This window comes from Lontra canadensis, unplaced genomic scaffold (genome assembly GCF_010015895.1).
Source record: "Lontra canadensis isolate GAN:19392208 unplaced genomic scaffold, GSC_riverotter_1.0 scaffold136, whole genome shotgun sequence".
In the NCBI taxonomy this organism is placed as follows: Eukaryota; Metazoa; Chordata; class Mammalia; order Carnivora; family Mustelidae; genus Lontra; species Lontra canadensis.
In genome coordinates this window covers 3,376,003-3,395,046 of record NW_022631130.1, presented here as the reverse complement: position 1 = coordinate 3,395,046, position 19,044 = coordinate 3,376,003, and the positions used below count along the sequence as shown (strand labels likewise).

At 41.6% G+C, this 19,044-nt stretch overlaps 1 protein-coding gene across 3 annotated transcripts in view; it reads left to right on the top strand.

Moving 5' to 3' along the window:
- Positions 1-19,044, top strand: part of ARHGEF4 (Rho guanine nucleotide exchange factor 4) — an 89,953-nt gene that overhangs the window by 54,814 nt on the left and 16,095 nt on the right. For all 3 annotated transcript variants that reach the window (XM_032843161.1, XM_032843163.1, XM_032843162.1), the window contains exon 2: positions 12,705-12,844. In XM_032843161.1, the coding sequence (XP_032699052.1) occupies positions 12,705-12,844 (140 nt within the window). The remainder of the gene's footprint in view (positions 1-12,704; positions 12,845-19,044) is intronic.

Here is a 19,044-nt window from a genome sequence, read left to right as displayed (position 1 = left end):
GTATTATTAGTTTCAAAGGTAGAATTTTGTGATTCTTCAATTTTAAATAATACGCAGTGCTCATTATATCAAGTGCCCTCCATAATGCCCACCACCCAGTTAACACTTCCCCCCAACCCATCTCTCCTCCAGCAACCCTTAGTTTGTTTCCTAGAGTGAAGAGGCTCTTATGGTTTACCTCCATCTCTGTTTTCATCTTATTTTATTTTTCCTTCCCTTGCCCTATGTTCATCTGTTTTGTTTCTTAAGTTCCACATATGAGTGAAATCATATGGTATTTGTCTTTCTCTGACTGATTTATTTTGCTTAGCATAATACCCTCTAGCTCCATCCATGTCATTGCAAATGGCAAGATTTCATTTTTTATGGCAGAGTAATATTCCATGGTATATATAGCTAAACACATCTCCAAAGACAAGAGAAACAAAAGCAAAAATGAACTATTGGGGCTTCATCAAGATAAAAAGCTTTTACACAGCAAAAGAAACTGTGAACAAAACTAAAAGGCAGCCTACGGAATGGGAGAAGATATTTGCAAATCTCTTATCAGATAAAGGGCTAGAATCCAAAGCCTATAAAGAACTTCTCAAACTCAACACCCAAAAAAGCCAAAAATCCAGAAATGGGCATAGGATATGAAAAGACATTTCTCCAAAGAAGACACACAAATGAACAACTTTTAATCCTGCCTCTGCTGCTGGCTATCTATGGGACAAGCAAGCATTTTAACCTCTGGGAGCCTCTTTATCTGTGTGATGTGTCTAATAATACCTGTCTCCTGGGTTGGCTTGCATCTGATGTGTAAAGCAGTCGGAACATTGGAAATGCTCAGAAAAAGTTATTTGCTCCCAGCAATAAGAGGACAGGAAGACTAGCAGGGACAAAAGAAGTTCAAAGTCTTTCCTATGAGAAAACCCCACAAATAGGCCTGGCGGGACAGAGGGGATTCAGGTTTGATGCTACAGATGCCATAGAGTTTTATTTGCCAAATGGACAAAGATCTCAGAAGCGTGAATAGGTGAGGCTTTGTGCAACCTGAATAAAAAATCTTGATCTGAGGAGATCACTAAATGTGATATGGGATCCTGAAACTGTGGAAAAACTGAGGAGAGTATGGACTTTAGTTAATAGTAATGTATCAGTATTGGCTCATTCACTGTAACAAAAGTAGCTTAAGATTTTAATAATTAGGGAAACTGGGTATGGGGTATATGGGGACTCTCTGTACTATCTACTATATGTACTCTCTGTACTATCTACTCAGTTGTTATGTAAAGCTAAAACTTCTAACAAATAAAGCCTATTAACTGAAAAAAAATGTTTTTAAATCTGGAAGCTGGACAAGATTTAGGGCAGAAGGCAGATTCCAACTCATGAGCATAGCACCAGAAGAAATAAGAACGCACGAAGAGGGACAAGTCATGTCAGGACAGCCTGGCTTCCAGATCAGGGGGATCTGGCCCCTGAGAAGACACCCACCCTTTCCACCCTAGGTCCACAACCCTGACTCCCCAGACATGGCTTCAGAGCATGGTGCAGGGAGTGGCTGCTGTACCTAGTTAGAGCTGCAAGGGGATGCAGGGCCACAGATAGGTTATTTTTTTTTTTAAGATTTTATTTATTTATTTGACAGAGATCACAAGTAGGCAGAGGGGTAAGGCAGAGAGAGAGGAAGGGAAGCAGGCTCCCTGCTGAGCAGAGACCCCAATGTGGGGCTCGATCCCAGGACCCTGGGATCATGATCTGAGCCTAAGGCAGAGGCTTTAGCCCACTGAGCCACCAAGGCGCCCCACAGGTAGGTTATTAATGAGCAGATGGACACTGCCTGTGCTGTGGGCTCCTCTAGCAGTAAGCACAGACCTTACGGACTCTTGTCCGACTTGCTATCAGCAGGAACCCTTCATGCAAAATAAATAAATATAAACAAACTCGGTCTGGTGAAAGCCATTCAGAGATCTGGCTGGTGTCTGAGCTTTGACTGCTTGCCAGCTGGGTGATTTTTCTAAAGAAAGTTTAATTCTCTGTACTGCCAGTTCTTCATCTGTAGAACAAAATGCATAATTTAACCTTCCCTGTCCATATCACTAGGATGTAGTGAGAAGCCCATGAGGTGACAGACCTGACAAATTACTCTAGTTGTTCTGCAAGAGGCTGTCTAAGACAATACTATTTGCATTAGCTGTCTTTCCCAGGAAGTGACCATCAGACCTTGCTTCTTTCCTCTCTTTCCCCTTTCTCTATTCCTGGAATTCTGAGATTCTTCCATGTCCTTGGCCAACCCCACCTTCTTGCTTCTGGGGCCTGATGTTGCCTGGAATTGCCTGGAATCCCCTTTGCCACCCCCTCTCATTTTCCCACAGGTCACTTCCATGTTGAGGTGTCTAGGACATCTCAGGTTTGGCCAGTCTCCTGTTCTTGCCACTTCACAGTTCTGCTATCTGTCACCATTTAACTCCAGTGTTTCCTGCCAGACTCTAATCCCCACAGAGAGCAGGGGATGTGTCTTTTCGTCACACCATGTCCTCAGAACCCAGCATGTATTTGGTAGTACACACACAATGGGCACTAAATACCTTTGAGTGAGTTCAGAAAGAAAAAAACACATGCATAGATGGAATAAATGGAAGCCCCTGGTTAGTTGGTTAGTTGGCGCTGGGGGAAGCCAAGGTTGCCTGCACCCCTTCAGATGCTCTGACATTCTGAAATTCCTGTTTCTACCCTGCAACTTTGTGCCAGGTTCTTAAAAGTTTTTTTTTTTCACTTTTTAGAAAAAAAAGGCCCTTTTAGATCCCCTTGGATCTGCTGAAGCAGAAATTTCCTAGGAAGTAAGTCACTTTGTTAAGGACTCTTGACTGATAGCAGTAATCTCAGACTTTCAACTCTGGACCAGCATCTCCTGGGGAGCTATTAAACACAGCCTGCCCCAGAAACTAGTTCCCAAGAAATGCTGCTGGTCTGAGGACCATACTTTGAGAATTACTAATTTCCAGGGCTCTAGGACAGCACCAAAAAGATTCCCCTGGGAATCTCTCCCTACATTGGTTGAGCCATGGCCTTTCCTTGTAAGTGGACACAAAGAATTGCTTGGTAAAAGGGTCTTGCTGACCTTTTGTCTAGAACCCAAAATTCTTATCTGTGTTACTGTCTAAATGTTCTAAATAGTTAGAATCTGAGAATGGATCAGACAGCTGACTTGTTTTCCTACGTGCAAATTAAAGATCTGGAGTTAAGACTGACTTTGTGTTGACCAGGCCATATTGTGCTCATGTATTTATTCACCCAGAGATGCTCATAGAGCACTTGTTCCACCCTTTAATGCCTTCGTATAAACTAACTGCATGTGACTCTTCCATTGGCCTTGTTTGGTAAGGAAGGAGTTTGGGTCACCTCTCAGAGGGCAAGTGACTATCTCTGCCCAGGCCATTTGCACAGATCAGCCAAACCAGGGCCTGGATTTCCTAACTTTAGTCTCAAGGTCATTCTCCCACTAAGGGCTCCACTCACCCCCAGGAATTCCCCACCTTTCCTTTAATGCAAATACCACTTCTGTCCCAGATCCTGTGATGGAACCTGGGATATTAGATGATGAGTAAAAATGTTGGGACACTCACATTAAAATGTGGTTTTCTTTTCTCCTGGGTCTAAGTTTGCTAGGTGAGCAATCATTCTGTGAGCTGCTGAGACCCCAGGTGAGACTGCCTCAGAAAAAAACAAGGAAAGTAGTCACTCTTACAAAGAATCTATTTTTTTTCTCTCAAGACCAATGATTTTTAAATTCCCCAGAGAAAAAAGATGGCGGAGAGACTGTATCTTTTAAGACATGTTTTGTAGTATTTATAGATTAAATTATAGGATTCTGGGATTTGATTTAAAATAATGCAGTGCTGCAAGAAATCAAAGAAAATCTAAGTTATGGAGAGATATTTCATGTTCACAAACTGGAGGACTCAATAATTTTGTAAAGATGTCAGTTATCTCCAAATTGACCCACAGTTAGTGCAATTTTTATCAAATCCCAGCAACTATGACTATAGTTTTTAACTATAGACAAGATTATTCTAAAATAATAAGGCGAAGGAATGAGAATAACCAATACAGTTCTGAGAAAGAGTGATAAATTAGGAAGAACCGCACTACCAAATTTCAAAAATTACTATGTAGTTGTGTTGGTTTCAGCAGCACATATACAAAAATTACTATGTAGCTACAGAAAACTGTGTAGTACAGACTGTATGGTATTGGAGGAATAAACAAATAGATCATTGGAACAGAAAAGAAGATTCAGAAACAGTGCTGAGCAAAGAGAGCCAACCAATGTTTTAAACAGCCTTATTGAGTTATAACCCACATACCATACAACCTACCCACTTGAAGTGTAAAATTCAGTGGGTTTTGGTATATATTATTAATTTTTTAATTATGATAAAATGTATATTTTAAAATTTACCATTTTAACTGTATAATTCAGTGGCATTAATTATTTTCACATGTGCAACCATCACCACTATATATTGCTAAGCTTTATCACCCCAAGTGGAAACTCTGTATTAAGCTGTAACTTGATGTTCTTCTATCTCTACAGAGCCTGGTAATCTATTTTCTGTCACTTTGAATTTGCCTATTGTAGGTACCTTATAGAAATGGAATCATGCAGTGTGTGTCCTTTGTGCCTGGCTCATTTTACTTAGCCTAGTGTTTTCAAAGGTCATCCATGTTGCAGAATAAAATAGAACTTTGTTCCTTTTTATGGCTGAATAATATTCCATTGTACATATATACCATATTTTGTTTACCCATTTATCTGTTGATGGACTTTTCAGTTGTTTCCAACTTTGGGCTATTGTAAATAATGCTACTGTGAATACTGGTGTACGAGTATCTTTTTGATTCCCTGATTTCACTTCCCTTGGGTACACACCTAGAAGGGGATTTGCTGAATCATATGGTAATTCTGTGTTTTGCTTTTTGAGGACCTACCAACTGTTTTCTGCAGCAGCTGCACTGTTTATGTTCCTGCCAGCAGTGCCTGAGGGTCCTACTCCCTCCAACCCTCCCCAGTGATTGTTATTCCCATGTTTTTCATTTTTGGCATTTGTTTTAATAGTAGTCCATCCTAAAGGGTATGAAGCAGTATATCACTGTTGTTTTGATTCATATTTTCCTAATCATCAGTGATGTTGAGCATCCTTTTATGTGTTTATTGGCCATTTGTATATCTTCTTTGAAGAAATATTTATTCGAGACCTCTGCCTATTTTTTATTCAGTTTGTTGTTGTTATTGTTTTTCTTGTCCTTGAATTCTAACAGTTTTTTACATATTCTGGATATTAATCTCTTATCAGACACATGATTTGCAATTATTTTCTCCCTTTCTGTGGGCTACCTTTTCACTGTCTTGAAACTCTCCGTCAATGCACAAAACTTTCAAGTTTTGATGTATTCCAGTTTACCTATTTTTTTGGTTGCCAATAGTTTTGATGTCATATGCAAGAAACTATTTCCCAATCCAATGTCATAAAGTCTTTCCTCTGTTTTCTTCTAAGAGTCTTAGAGTTCAGTTTTTATTCTTATGTTTAGGTCTTTGATCCATTTTGAGTCTATGGTGTAAGGTAAGGATCCAGCTTCATTCTTTTGAATGCGAATATCTAGTTTCCCAATACTGTTGAGACTGTCTTTTCCCCCACTGGCCATCTTGGCATCTTTGTAAAAAATCATCTGACCATATGTATGACAGTTTATCTCTGAGATCTCTATTTTATTCTATTGGTTTACATGTCTATCCTTAGGATAGTACTACACTGTTTTGATTGCTGTGGGTTTGTAGTAAGTTTTGAAATCAGGAAATGTGAGTCCTCCAACTTTTAGGTTTTTTGTTTCAGGATAATTTTGGCTATTCAGGGTGTCTTTATATTCCATATGAATTTTAGGGTAAGTTTTTTTGGTAAAAATGCCATTGGGATTTTGATGGGGATTACATTGAATTTGTAGATTACTTTGGATAGTAATGTCATCTTAACAGTATTAAATCTACCATTTCATGAACATGGAATGTCTTTTCATTTATCAATTTTCTGTAATGCCTTACAGGAGGTTGTGTAATTTTCAGTGTACATAATTTTTGCCTGCTTGGTTAAACTTATTTCCTATGTATTTTTGTTACTTCCAATATGACTATATTGCAATTAATTTTTTTCCTTTTCAAATTGTTCATTGCAAATATACAGAAATAAAACTGATTCTTATATGTTGATTTGTACTCTGCAACTCTGATGTAGTTATTAGCCTTAATGATTTATTGTGGATTCTTCAGGGTTTTCTATATGTAAGATCATGTCATATATGAAAAGAAATAACTTTACTTCTTCCTTCCATTTTAGATGCCTTTTTTTTCTTTTTCTTGCCTAATTGTTCTGGCTAGAACGTCCAATACTGTTTTGAATAGAAGTGGTAAGACAGCATCCTTGTCTTTCCTCATCTTAGAGGAAGAGCTTTCAGTTTCTCATTATTGAGTATATTAGCTATGGCTTTTTCACATATGGCCTTTATCATATTGAGGACATTCTTTTATATTCTAATATGCTGAGTACTTTTTATCATGGAAGGGTGTTGAATCTTGCCAGTGCTTTCTCTGCATCAACTGAGATGATTATGTAGGTTTTTTTTCCCTTCATTCAATTAATGTCATATATTGCATTGAACAGTTTTCATATGTTGAACTATTCTTGTATTCAAAAAATAAATCCTAGTAGGTAAAGATATATATAATCCTTTCAGTATCCTGTCGAATTCAATTTACTAGTAGTTTACTTATTGAATTCAGCTTACTAATCTTTTGTTGAGGATTTTTGCATCTATGTTCATAAGGGATATTTGTCTGTAGTTTTCTTGTGGTGTTTTGTCTGGTTTTAATGAGGAAGTATTCTCTATTATTGAGTTTTTGGAAGATATTGAGAAAGATTGATGCCAATTCTTATTCACACGTTTAGTAGAATTCACTAGTGAATCCATCTACTCTTGGGCTTTATTTTGTTAAGTAGTTTTTGACTATTGCTTCAGTCTCCTTACAAATTTTATATATATTCAGATTTTCTGTTTCTTCTTGAGTCATTTTTGGTAGATGTGTGTTCCTAAGAATTTGTCCATATCATCTAGTTTATCTAGGGTACAACAGTTGACCAAAAAAAAAAAAAAAAAAGAAAGAAAGAAAAGAAAAAAGAAAAAAAACACAACTCAAAATGGATCATAGATTTAAATGTAAAAGGTAAAACTATAAAGCTTTTAGGAGAAAACATAAGTGAAAATCTTTTACAACTAGGGTTTGGTGATGAGTTCTTAGACATGATTCCAAAGGCATGATCCATAAGAGGAAAAATCAATAAATTGAACTTTTATCAAGATTTTAAACTTTAGCTCATGAAAACCCTTGTGAAGAGGATGAAAAAATAAGCTGCAGACTAAGAGAAAATATTTCCAAATCACGTATCTGACAAAGGACTCATAGCTAGAATATATAAAGAATTTTCAGAGGTACCTGGCTGCCTCAGCCAGTATTGTTCTTAGGGTTATGAGTTTGAGTCCCATGTTGGGTGTAGACTATTTATTATATTAAAAATGAAATATAGGGTCACCTGGGTGGCTCAGTCAGTTGAGTATGCAACACTTGGTTTCAGCTCAGGTCATTACTGAGCCCTGCTTTGGGAGGTCAGAGCTTATCTTAAGATTCTCTCTCTTCCTCTCCCTCTGCCCCTCCCCCCCCACTTTTGCACTCTCTCTCTCTCTCTTTCTCAGATAAATTAATAAATCTTTTAAAAAATATATAAAATTGTGACAATACCGGATGCAGGTAAGGATTCTGAGAAATACACATTGTTGAGTATGAGAATGTAAAATGGTATAACTACTCTAGAAGATAGTTTGTAGGTTAAGCCTCTGCCTTCAGCTCAGGTCATGATCCCAGGGTCCTGGGATAGAGCCCCACATCAGGATCCCTGCTCGGCGGGGAGTTTGCTTCACCACCCCTGTGCCCCCCGCGCCTGTCTCTCTGCCTGCTTGTGATCTCTCTTTGTCAAATAAATAAATAAAATCTTAAAAAAAAAAAGATTTAAGAAAATAGTTTGGCAGTTTCTTAGAAAACTGAACAATAAACTGCCATATGACCCAGCAATTTTACCCCTGGGCAATTACATTTATCCCAGAGAAATGAAAATTTAGGTCCACCCAAAAACCTGTTCACAGATGTTCATAGGACCTTTATTTACAACAGCCTTTTCGAAATTAGAAATCACTTGGATGTCTGTCAGTGGGTTGGAGGTGGAACAAACTAATTATACCCATTGCATGGAATACTAGTAAGCTACAAAAAGGATGAGGTAGAAATACAAACATTTTGGATGGATCTCAAGGGCATTCAGCTGAGTGAAAAAGCTATCCTCCAAAGCTTACATAGGTTGTCATGGTGGTTACACAAATACACAGATGGTAAAATGATGTAGAACCATAAACACACATTGTACTAAGGCCACTTTCCTGTCTGTGATATCATATCAGAATTCCATAAGCTATAACCACTGGGTGAAGGGTACACAGGACCTCTGCACTACAGTTACAATTCCCTATAGGGTTATTTCAAAATAAAAGGTTTTTTAAAAAGATTTATCTATTTATTTGGGTGGGGAGAGGTGCAGAGGGAGAGAGAGAAAAATCCCAAGCAGACTCTGCGCTGAGTGCAAAGCCCCACACAGAACTCAATCTCACAACCCTGAGATCAAGACCAAAGCAGAAAACCAAGAGTCGGTCATTTAATCAACTGTGTCATGTAGATGCCCTTAAAAATTTTTAATGCCCTAGAGGAGAAGGTATGCCACTAAGATAACCTCTTATGGATTATAGTGTGTTTTAGATATGTATTGTAGCTATTTTTTTTTATAAAGACCAAGTCCTCATCTCTTATATACTACAGTTTTTACAGATGGAATTGTATCATATCTAGGATCTGAAAGGGGAGGGGATATGGATGATGAAACAAAATTGCCTTCATGTTGAAAATTGCTAAAGCTGGATAATGGGAACATAAGATTCATTCTCTCCCTTTTTACTTATTCAGAACTTTCCATAATAATCATTTAAAAACAATAAAATATGAAATAAAAATGATGAGGGTTCCTTGGGACTCTTGACTGTGTGGGGTCAGGGGCAGGGCTCTTAGTTGGTGCCAGGCTGGAGCAGAGGGCTTCTCCAGTCATTTCCAGGGACAGAGTGCTGCTTTCAAGTGCTGTGCTTCTGTGTCCATATTCAGCCATGGGCATGAAGCTTTAGCTGTATTCCAGGCATTGGCTCTGCCAGGCCCCAGAGGCTCTGCCTTCCATTACTTGCCATCATCCTCCAGGCCTCCCTACATTCACTTATTCGTCTCTCCATTTTTTTATTCATCTATTCAGTCATTCCCTCTGTCCACCATGCTCGCATTTCTTTATCCATTCATTTCTTTAACACTTACTGAAGTCTACATCAAGGAATAAGGCAAGGTTACTGCCTTTGGGGAGACAGTCAGACAGTGCAATGTATAGGGGATATATGATAAGTGCCATTACCATTGTCTGTACAAAGCTCCTTGGGAGTGAGATAGAAACCAATGTCAGTCCTTGGAGTGATATTAGATAAGACTTGCCCAGAGGAAATGCTTGAGATGAGTCCTCACAAAGTTAATATTTTCACCTATGTCTGGCTCACCCAGGGAATGTTGGATAATCCTCTTATGTTGATATCAGCTGATTTGTAGATTTAATTCCATTTGCGATCTTAATTCCTCTTTGTCATGTAAAATAACATATTCCTGGGCTCCAGGGATTAGGACTTTGACACTTTTTGGAGGCTATTACTCTACTCTGCCTCCCACGAGAATAGAGTCCAGAACTCAATTTAATGCCAGAGCAGACATCATGGATCCATTGGAAAGCACTGTCTATTCCATAATGATGCTGAGAAAATTGCTTATCTTTACAGAAAAAAATGAAATTGGATTCTAAAAGTTCTGGACCCATTCTCATGTGTGTTCCCATTACCAAGCAATTTCTCAGACACCAGCAAGGTGTCCTGCAATTCAGCTCAATTCTCATACTCATCACCTGGAGATAATTTCAGATCCCACAGGTCAAGGGCTCAATCCTATATGACCACCCTTGTTTTCCCAGTTCAGGTACTAGTCACAAGCCCCAGGTGTTTCTGATCCACAGGCTATAAATTGGAGGTTCCAACAAAGTCCTGCAATGGGTTCTAATAATTTGCTAGAGCGGCTCACAGACCTCAGAGAAACATTTTATTGACTAGATTACCAATCTATTGCAAAAGGATAGAACTCAGGAACAACCAGATGGAAGAGTTTCCCAGGAAACTCTGACAGGAAGAGTCACAAAGCTTCCATGCCCTATCCCCAAATTTCCATGTGTTCAACAACCAAAAAACTCTCCAAACACTGTTCTTAGGGTTTTTTTGGAGGCTTCATTATGTAGGTGTGATTGACTAAATCATTGGCCACTGCCTATTGATCCAGCCCCTTGCCCCTCCCTAGAAGTAGGTTGTGGGGGCAGCCCCATCCCTGCTTTCCCTAGGGGCTTTCCCAAAGTATTCATTAACACAAGAAAAGAAACCTTTATCATTCTTATCATAGGATATCCCAGGAGCTCAGTGCCTGGAAGGGGTCAAAGTCCAAGTATATATTTCTAATTATAAATGATAATACCACAGATTTCAAACTACACAATACACAAAAATCATTCCCAAGTGCAATAAAAACTTAATGTCAAAAGAAAAACTACAAAACCTTGAAAGATAACATAGGAGGGTACCTTTGCAACTTTGAGGTGGGTAAGAGTTTATCAGCACAAAAAATATAAACCACAGAGGACATGATTGATAAATTTGTCTATATGAAAATTAAGAACTTCTGTTCATCAAAAGCACCTTAAAGAGATGGGACAAGCTACAAATTGGGAGATGATACTTGTGATACAAGTGGGTGAAAAAGATTTAGCATGCAGAATTGGGGCAGTATATGTATATATACACATACATAGAAATACATTTTTTACATTATTGATTACATTAAAGACCAATAGCTCAATAGATATAGATTTTTCACATTAAGAAAATACCAATGACCCATAAACATGGATAATATGTTCACCTCATTAGTGATCATTAGTGATCAGAGAAATGTAAATTCAAACTATTGTAAGATTCCATTCCATACCCATCAGCCTGTCAACTATGTCTAACGATGTCAGTCCTCAGAGCTGGTTAGGATGTGGTGTGGTGGGAACATTCATACATACTGTTGGACGTCTTTTTTTTTTTTTTTTTTAATTGTAGAGAGAGAGGAGAGAGGGCATGTGTGCACATCGGGGACAAGGACAGGGAGAGGGAAAGAGAGTCTTAAGCAAACTCCATGCAGAGTATAGGGCCTGAGGTGGGGTTCCATCTCATGACCTGAGATCATGACCTGAGCCGAATCCAAGAGTCAGACATTTAACCAACTGAGCCACCCAGGCAACACACTGTTGGAAATTTTAAGTGGTAGAATAGCTTTGGGAAACAGTTTGGCATACCTAGGACCCAGGGATACCACACCTGGGACCTATGCACCTAGACTATCAATTCACACCAGAGGTAATGATTTTTGCCAAAGGGGGCAAAAATTTTAGGCATGGTTTGTGGCCTTCCAAAGAGCCATGGAACATAACAAACATACAGTATATTTGTGGTATTAAAATTTCATTGGGACAATTAGGAAAACAATGTATAAAGGGCTCTTTAGTGGGAGGAATGAAAAAGAGGTTGAAAACCACTGCCCAAGGGGAAACTCTGGAACATGTGCCCCAGCAGTTTGGAGGTATGTTTGCGGTACCGTCATTCATACCAGCAGCAATACAGAAAAGCACCCGCTGCTCTCTAGCAGTGCAATGGATATGTAAAATTTGACATGTTCATAATAAGACTGTGCATCTGTGAGAATGAATCAATCACAGCTACACAAGCAGTTGAGAAAAAAAAAAAAAAAAAAGCCAGCCAAAGCAGAAACAGTACTGGATGGTCTCATTTATATAAGGTCAAACGATGCAAGACTCAGCAGAAATAAATGCTAGAACACAGCACGGGTGTGATTTATAGAAATAATAGATAGCTCTAAAGGAAAGAAGGGAATGCAGTCAGAAAAGAGCACGCAGGTAGTCAAATTCTGAGATTCTGGTATTTTCTTAAGCAGAGTAATTACTATGAAGTTCATTTTATTAATTTCTAAACTATACTCAAATGTATTACTTTATATTTCTTTGGATACATATGTATTTCAGAATAAATTGTTAGCATTATTCTTAGGAAATAATGGAGTCATTATTTAGTGGGTAGAAGGCTTTGAACTGAATTCAGCTGGAGGGGACTCTTGAGCATCATGCTCTGGCAGATATTTCTGTTTCCTTAGGGCGAAGGTGGGGATTGAAGGGTAGGTGATCAAGAGCAATGGGGCGAAAGTCACCTTGTGCACTCTTTCAACCAGACCACATTTTGCAGCAAAATTCATTTGAAAAACTAGTTCCCAGGTCTTCTCCCACTTCTCAAAGAAGGATCATTTATCCTGCAAAGGTTCATTTCCTTCTCTGCCTGTCCCCCATCCTCAGCTCCTCTTTGCCACCTGGTGTCTCTCCTTCCAGCTATCCCTGATGGAGTTCTGGAAACAGCCCTTCGTGCTGACGAGGCGGGGAGTGAGGAGGACCTGTTTGAGGACATGCACAGCTCCAGCCACCACTACAGCCACCCTGGAGGGGGTGGTGAGCAGCTGGCCATCAACGAGGTAGGGTCAAGTTTTCATGGATGAAGGGATGGGGATGGGAAAGATGGCCTGGATGTCAGGGTGAGTCCAGCATTCTCTCACAGGACTAGATGTCCACAGTCTCTGTGTTCCAAGCAGATGGCAGTGGCCCCCAGGTGTTTCAGCCTGTGGCTCTCATTTTAGGATGTGCTGTCCACCAGCAGAGCTTACCCCAATACAGGACCTGCCCCTCTGCCCTCATGGCCTACAGGGAACCCAAAATGGCAGGCATGACCCAAAACATATGATGAAAGAGTGCTGGTCTGTCCTTCCCTATAACAGGCCCCATAAGCCATCCTGGATAGAAGATGCTCTGCTTGGTAGAAGGGAAGCCAGGGCTTTAGCCCCCTGTCCCTCCAAGAAGTTGTCTGGGCAGAATGGAAAGTAAGGCAAGTGAAAATTGATTTCTCTCCTATTGACTCCAAGAGCTCAAAGAGCTTTGTTGTTGTTATGACAACTGTGTGCAAGTTTGTTTGCTGTTCCTACCTAAACAGAAGAAATTAGTGACATACTTCCTCTAGGTAAAACTGGTTCCCCTATCAAGGACTCCTTTTGCATCTCCAAGGACAGAGACATTTTGAGACCTTGACTCCTCTCTTTTTCTCACTTGTACTTCTATTTTCTCCCCATCTTCTTTTTTTACTTAATTTGGCAGGTAGAGGACCCCTAAACATAATGTGGTCCATAACCCACATCCATAACACTGCATTCTCTTCCTGGTCATAAGCTATTGTGTATTTCTGTCTCATCAAAACCAGAATCTGACTACCCAGGATCTTGCAACACCTCAGGAGGGGATCAGTTTACAAACAGTGTGAGTGAATAAATGGGCTGGTGGGCTTCTCAGAAACCCTCAAGGCTCTCATTATCTACTTGACAGATGGGTACAAACTATAGACGGTGGACAAACTCTTCTCTCACTCCCAGATCTGAATAATTTAAAAGTCATTAAATAATGCTTTATTCAAAATCCATGGTGTGTTAAAGAATACATATCCAAGTTAAGTGGACATTTCCAATACATAAAGCCTTTCTTTAAGTACTTCTCATCAGCTATTTTGTTTTCTTAAGTAGAATTCACAGATAATGGTTTTGCTTTTCCTTGAAGTCTCAGGCTGCCCTCTTCAGTCTTGGGCCCCAGCCCTGGTGGGGAAAAGCATGGTGCAGGGGGTAGAATCAGAGCACTGGGGCCTCCCAGACCTGGATGATAGTTTCTCCCTGCCCGGGGCCAGGTGTGGAGCTCTGAGCAGGTAAACCCTCTGAACGCTGGTTTACTTAACTATAAAATAGGATATCTATGAGGTTACCTGAGGACTGACTGAAATAACATAAATACCCTGGCATGTGGTGGGTTCTCAGTAAATTTCCAGCAATGCGAAATACTCACATACAGTTTTTAGGGACTCTGACAAGGTGTGTGGCCATTGGTGTTGCATTGTTAGAATTCCTGTGTCTGTTTTTCATAGCTGTGTGTGTCCTACCTGATGGCAAAATTCTGGTCTGTCATATCTTGTTGCTGGGGTGGAGGTGCCTTCTGAGGCCCTTGACAAGTTTTTCATTCTTAGATGCTTTGGATGAGGGAAGTCAAGAGCCAGGGCCACTCTAAAAGAACAAATAGGCTCTGGCAGAGGGCATCTTTATGAGGGAAATGAAGGTAATTTAGATTATGAATTGGATAGCGTCTATCTTGGCCACCTAGAAAATTCGTTTCCTATTCAGTTCAAAGGTCTTTCTTGGTACTTGGGGCTTCTGAGTAGACAGGGTGGTAATGTTGTTTCTTATGTTCAGAGCAGTCAGTACTTTCCAGGTTACTTGTCTTTCCTGGATATGCCTCCGCAAGGAAGGACATATCACATCCCGGAGGAGGGCAACCAGACCGAGGAGCCCTTCTCCAGGGATGCAGCAAGCTCATGCCAGTTGGATGCTGGGCTGCTGACTTGGTTAGTGTCCACCAGGCTACTCACCTTTATGATACCCAACAGCACTTCTAGATACTTTATGCTATACTGCCCTCCTAGGGCTTATGCTATACTCCTAGGGCAGTATAGCATAAAGGACAGGGCCTGGGTTTGGAGGCTGACAGCCTTGCACTTCCCCTCATCCTGCCACTGGCCAGCTGGGGACCTGTGGCAAGTCATTCCCTCCTCAGGGCCTCAGTTTCCTCTTGTGGAGTGGATGCGGCATCTGAGTCGCATGGGCAGCTATAGGAGGGTCACTTATACAAATGTATAAGGTACTGTGTAAAGGTAGGCATTCATTATGATTTTTTGGCAGCATCAAATAGACCCACATAATCAGAAACTGAAGAGCTCTAAAAGGTGATTCTCCAATAACAGGCTGGTTCTCTTGGCCTCCTAAGAGCTGCCAAGTCCCACTGTGCTTTCCCAAACCCTCTAGCACTCACTGCTGGCTCACAGGTACAGCAAGATTATTTGCTAGGGTCAATGTGAATTTCATACTTAGAGATTATAGAAGCAACAGATGTCAAAGAAAAGTCCAGACTAAAGAATAGTTGTCTTGCTCTAAAGTCACACATTCACTTGGATTTTTTGGACACATGTGAATATCATGTTCTAAATTGTGACACTTTCTTGTTTGTGTTGACCTCAGAAGGAGAGACCACATCTCAATTTCCAAGCAGAAGGGAGCTCAAAAACCATTTCGCCCAAAGAGCAGTAGATACAGGGTAGAATAGTGAAGCACTTTTGTATTCTGGGTACAGAAGAAGTGAGTGCATGTGCCCACACATGCATGCACAAGAAGGTTCTGAGTGTGTTGTGTGGATGTGTATGTTGCATGTATGTGACATATCTACTGAGTATTTAATTCGTGTCTGGTAATGTCCCAGGCCCTGGGATACAGGACTGGCAGGGGCAAGGGCCTCAGGGCATATATGTGAGAAAGTGAGAAAGGACACAGCATTATGCTCATTCTTTATTCCCTGCATCTCACACGGGCCTTGCACCTCATGATCGTCCACCCCTGCTATAGGCGTTCTCTTCAGTGCCCAGAAGTATCCCTTTCTTTCTTCAGCATTGTCCCATCTAGTGTGTTGTCCAAATGTTCAAGACCCAGGCCTGGGCCTATCTGCCCAATTCCTCACCCTCTTCCCAGCCTCTCCCTACCTCACAAGGCTCTGAGCCTGTCCTGCTGGGTTGGGCATTTATCACTGCAGTCAGGCCTGACAGTATCCTTAGCCCAAGCATATTTTCTGGAGTTGAGGGCTGAAAGGAGGAGGTGTCTTGGGAAAACATCATTTTCTTTTCATTTCCACCCAGCTACCCGCCCTCTCCCCACCAAATTGTGAGATGGGACCAGAAGAAGGGAGAGGACATGGCTCCTGGCTCAGAGGCCTACGTTTTTCTGATGCCCACTCCACTGCACTATAGGTGACAGTGGAGTGGGCATCACTCCCTATGTCTCCCCTATTGGCCAGGTCACAACTGCATGAAAGGAGGGCACATGTGTGGAGCTGGTCTTCCTCCCAGTTCTGCTCACTGCCTGCATGGCTCTGAGGGCCTTGTTTTGTCCAGGTCTACTCCAAGCACCTGTGCATAGGAGTGTTCCAATGTCCCGGTTCCAGGAGGGTATGGGGGTACCAGGGATAGTTCCTGGAGCCTCCTACTAAGAAGAGATGAAGATTGAACTAGAGGGCAGACAGATATAAATATTGTCATCTACCCTGAGACTTAAAGCATAAAAGGAGCTCTACCAATAGGCCAGCAGAGTAGGTGGGAAGCAGGACTGTCCTGGCCCACTAGGCCACAGTGTCACCCGAGGATAGAAGACAGTCTTGTCATCCTTAAGCTCCCAGAAATTCTTTGTGGAATATTAAGAGGACACTGCAGGACACCATGCCAGCTTGTTCCCACCCCATCCATGGAATTAGTCTGACCTTCTTTGCAGATTTTTCTGTCTTCCCCAGTACCTGTGACCCTGGGTGTCCATCCCAAGGCCTGACCTGGCTCTTGTACCCGCTTCTTGCACCAGCCCGGGAGAAGAGCCTGATACTTGCCAGTGTTCCAGTTACCTCTTTTATGCCCTGTTTTGGGACAATGACTGCACTTAACTCTCCATGGGGTAGTGTCAGCTTGAAGACACCCAGGGCCAGGACTGAAAGTTTTCTAGTGGCCAGCATACCAAGAGCAGCTTTCCTCTTCCTTCCCCAAGACATGGTCCTGGGGGCTTATCCCTCATCTGCCCTTCTCCCTGCCAGTCCTGCACCTTGGCAGCCTGGGTGGGCCACTCCCTGCTGCCATCTCCACCTACTCTACCCTCCCTGGCTTAGCACCATCTAGCTTGAACCCCTCAAGGGCTAAGGCCTTCACTTTCAAACTTTTCTGGCTTTGTTTTTGGTCATGAAACATACACAAAATAGATGTTGCCACTGTGTTCCCTGCTATACACCCAGTTCCCCAGGAGTTAAAGTCTGGGTGCCCCCAGGCAGGGCAGAGGGCACCCCTTAGTTCTTGGTCCCAGCCCAGGTTCAGAAATTCTTCTGCCCCAGGCTGGTCAGCTACAGGGGAGATCTGACCCCAGAACTGGGCCTTGGATGAAGCCTTAAAGTATGGTCCTCAGGCCAGTCCAGCAGCAGGTAGCACAACAGACCCACAGCACTCAGCATGCACTGACCAGTGGAGTCCCAGAACTTCCTTCTGTCCCTTCTTCCCTGGTGTTTGATGGTTCTGTAACTACAGGGGCACAATAGAACATCTGGCCCAAAGTGAGGGCTTCCAAGCTGCCCCCTACCAAAGGGCATGTCACACAGTCTTACCACAGGAGCCCTGGGATTTGGGGTGGCAGGGAGACTTTGATGCTTTCTCTTCCCCCACAATCCTCCTGAGAGCTTGAGGGAGCAAATCATGAGCCTAGTTTCCTGAAGAACTGAAGAGATACAGAAAGAAGACTTTCCCCCTGGCAACCAGACAGATGGGACCAGGCTGAACCATCAGCTCTGAGGCAGGCAGCCAGCCTCTCTGGACACAATCCTGAACCACTCCTGGTACACACATCCCAGCATCTGCTTAGAGTGTTCAGCAGAATGGGAGTGTCCTCAGTGCACTCATCTGTACTCACTCACATGCATGTGGTACTGACCCACACATAGAAACCTGAACATACAGAAACAAAGTCACCCACATGTGAACACCCACCTCTGCACATATTCCATCACTCCTACCCCCGTAGAACCTGGAAATCTCTACTCACTTCTGGCCTGCTTTTAAGTCTCCTCAGCCCCCACAGCTGCACCCCTCTGATGGCCTGGTGACTGTGACAGAGCTCGCTGTTGTAGATGGAGTGACAGACACTTGCACATGACACCTACAGTGTTAAGTTTGCAGCCTCCATCAGAAAGAAAGTGTAAACTCCTGCATAGTTGACATAAGGTTTTGTTTTGTTTCATGATTTCATTTCTTTTAGAGAGTGTGTGTGTGTGTACCAGTGGAAGGAGGAACAGAGAAAAGGGAGAAGCAGACTCCCCACTGAGCAGGGAGTCTGATGTGGGGCTACATCCCAGAACCCTGGGATCATGACCTGAGATGAAGGCAGACGTCCAACCAACTGGGAGCCACCCAGGCACCCTGACATAGGGTTTTTTAAAAAAGCTGTTGAGCCACATGCAGAAGAATGAAACTGGGCTCTTACCTCACAAGATACATAAAAAGCAACTCAAAATGGATTAAAGACTTAAACCAAAAACCTGAAACCATAAAGCTACTAGAAGAAAACAGGGGAAAGCTTCTTAACACTGGTCTGGGCAATGTTTTTTTGGGTATGATACCAAAAACACAGGTAACAAAAACAAAATAGGTAAGTGGGACTACACTAAACTATAAGCTTCTGTACAGTGAAGGAAACTGTCAACAGAGTGAAAAGGCAGTCTGTGGAATGAGAGAATATATTTGCAAACATGTACCTGATAAAGGATTAATATCCAGAATATATAAGTAACTCATATAACTGAATAGTAGAAAAAACAAATAATTCATTTTAAAAATGGACAAAGGGCCCAAATAGACATTTCTCCAAAGAAGATACACAAATGGCCAACAGATATATGGACAGATATATGGAACATCATTAATCATCAGGGAAATGCAAATCAAAACCACAATGAAGTATCACTTTACATCTCTTAGAATGCCTATTATTAAGAAGACAAAAGATAAGTGTTGGTGACA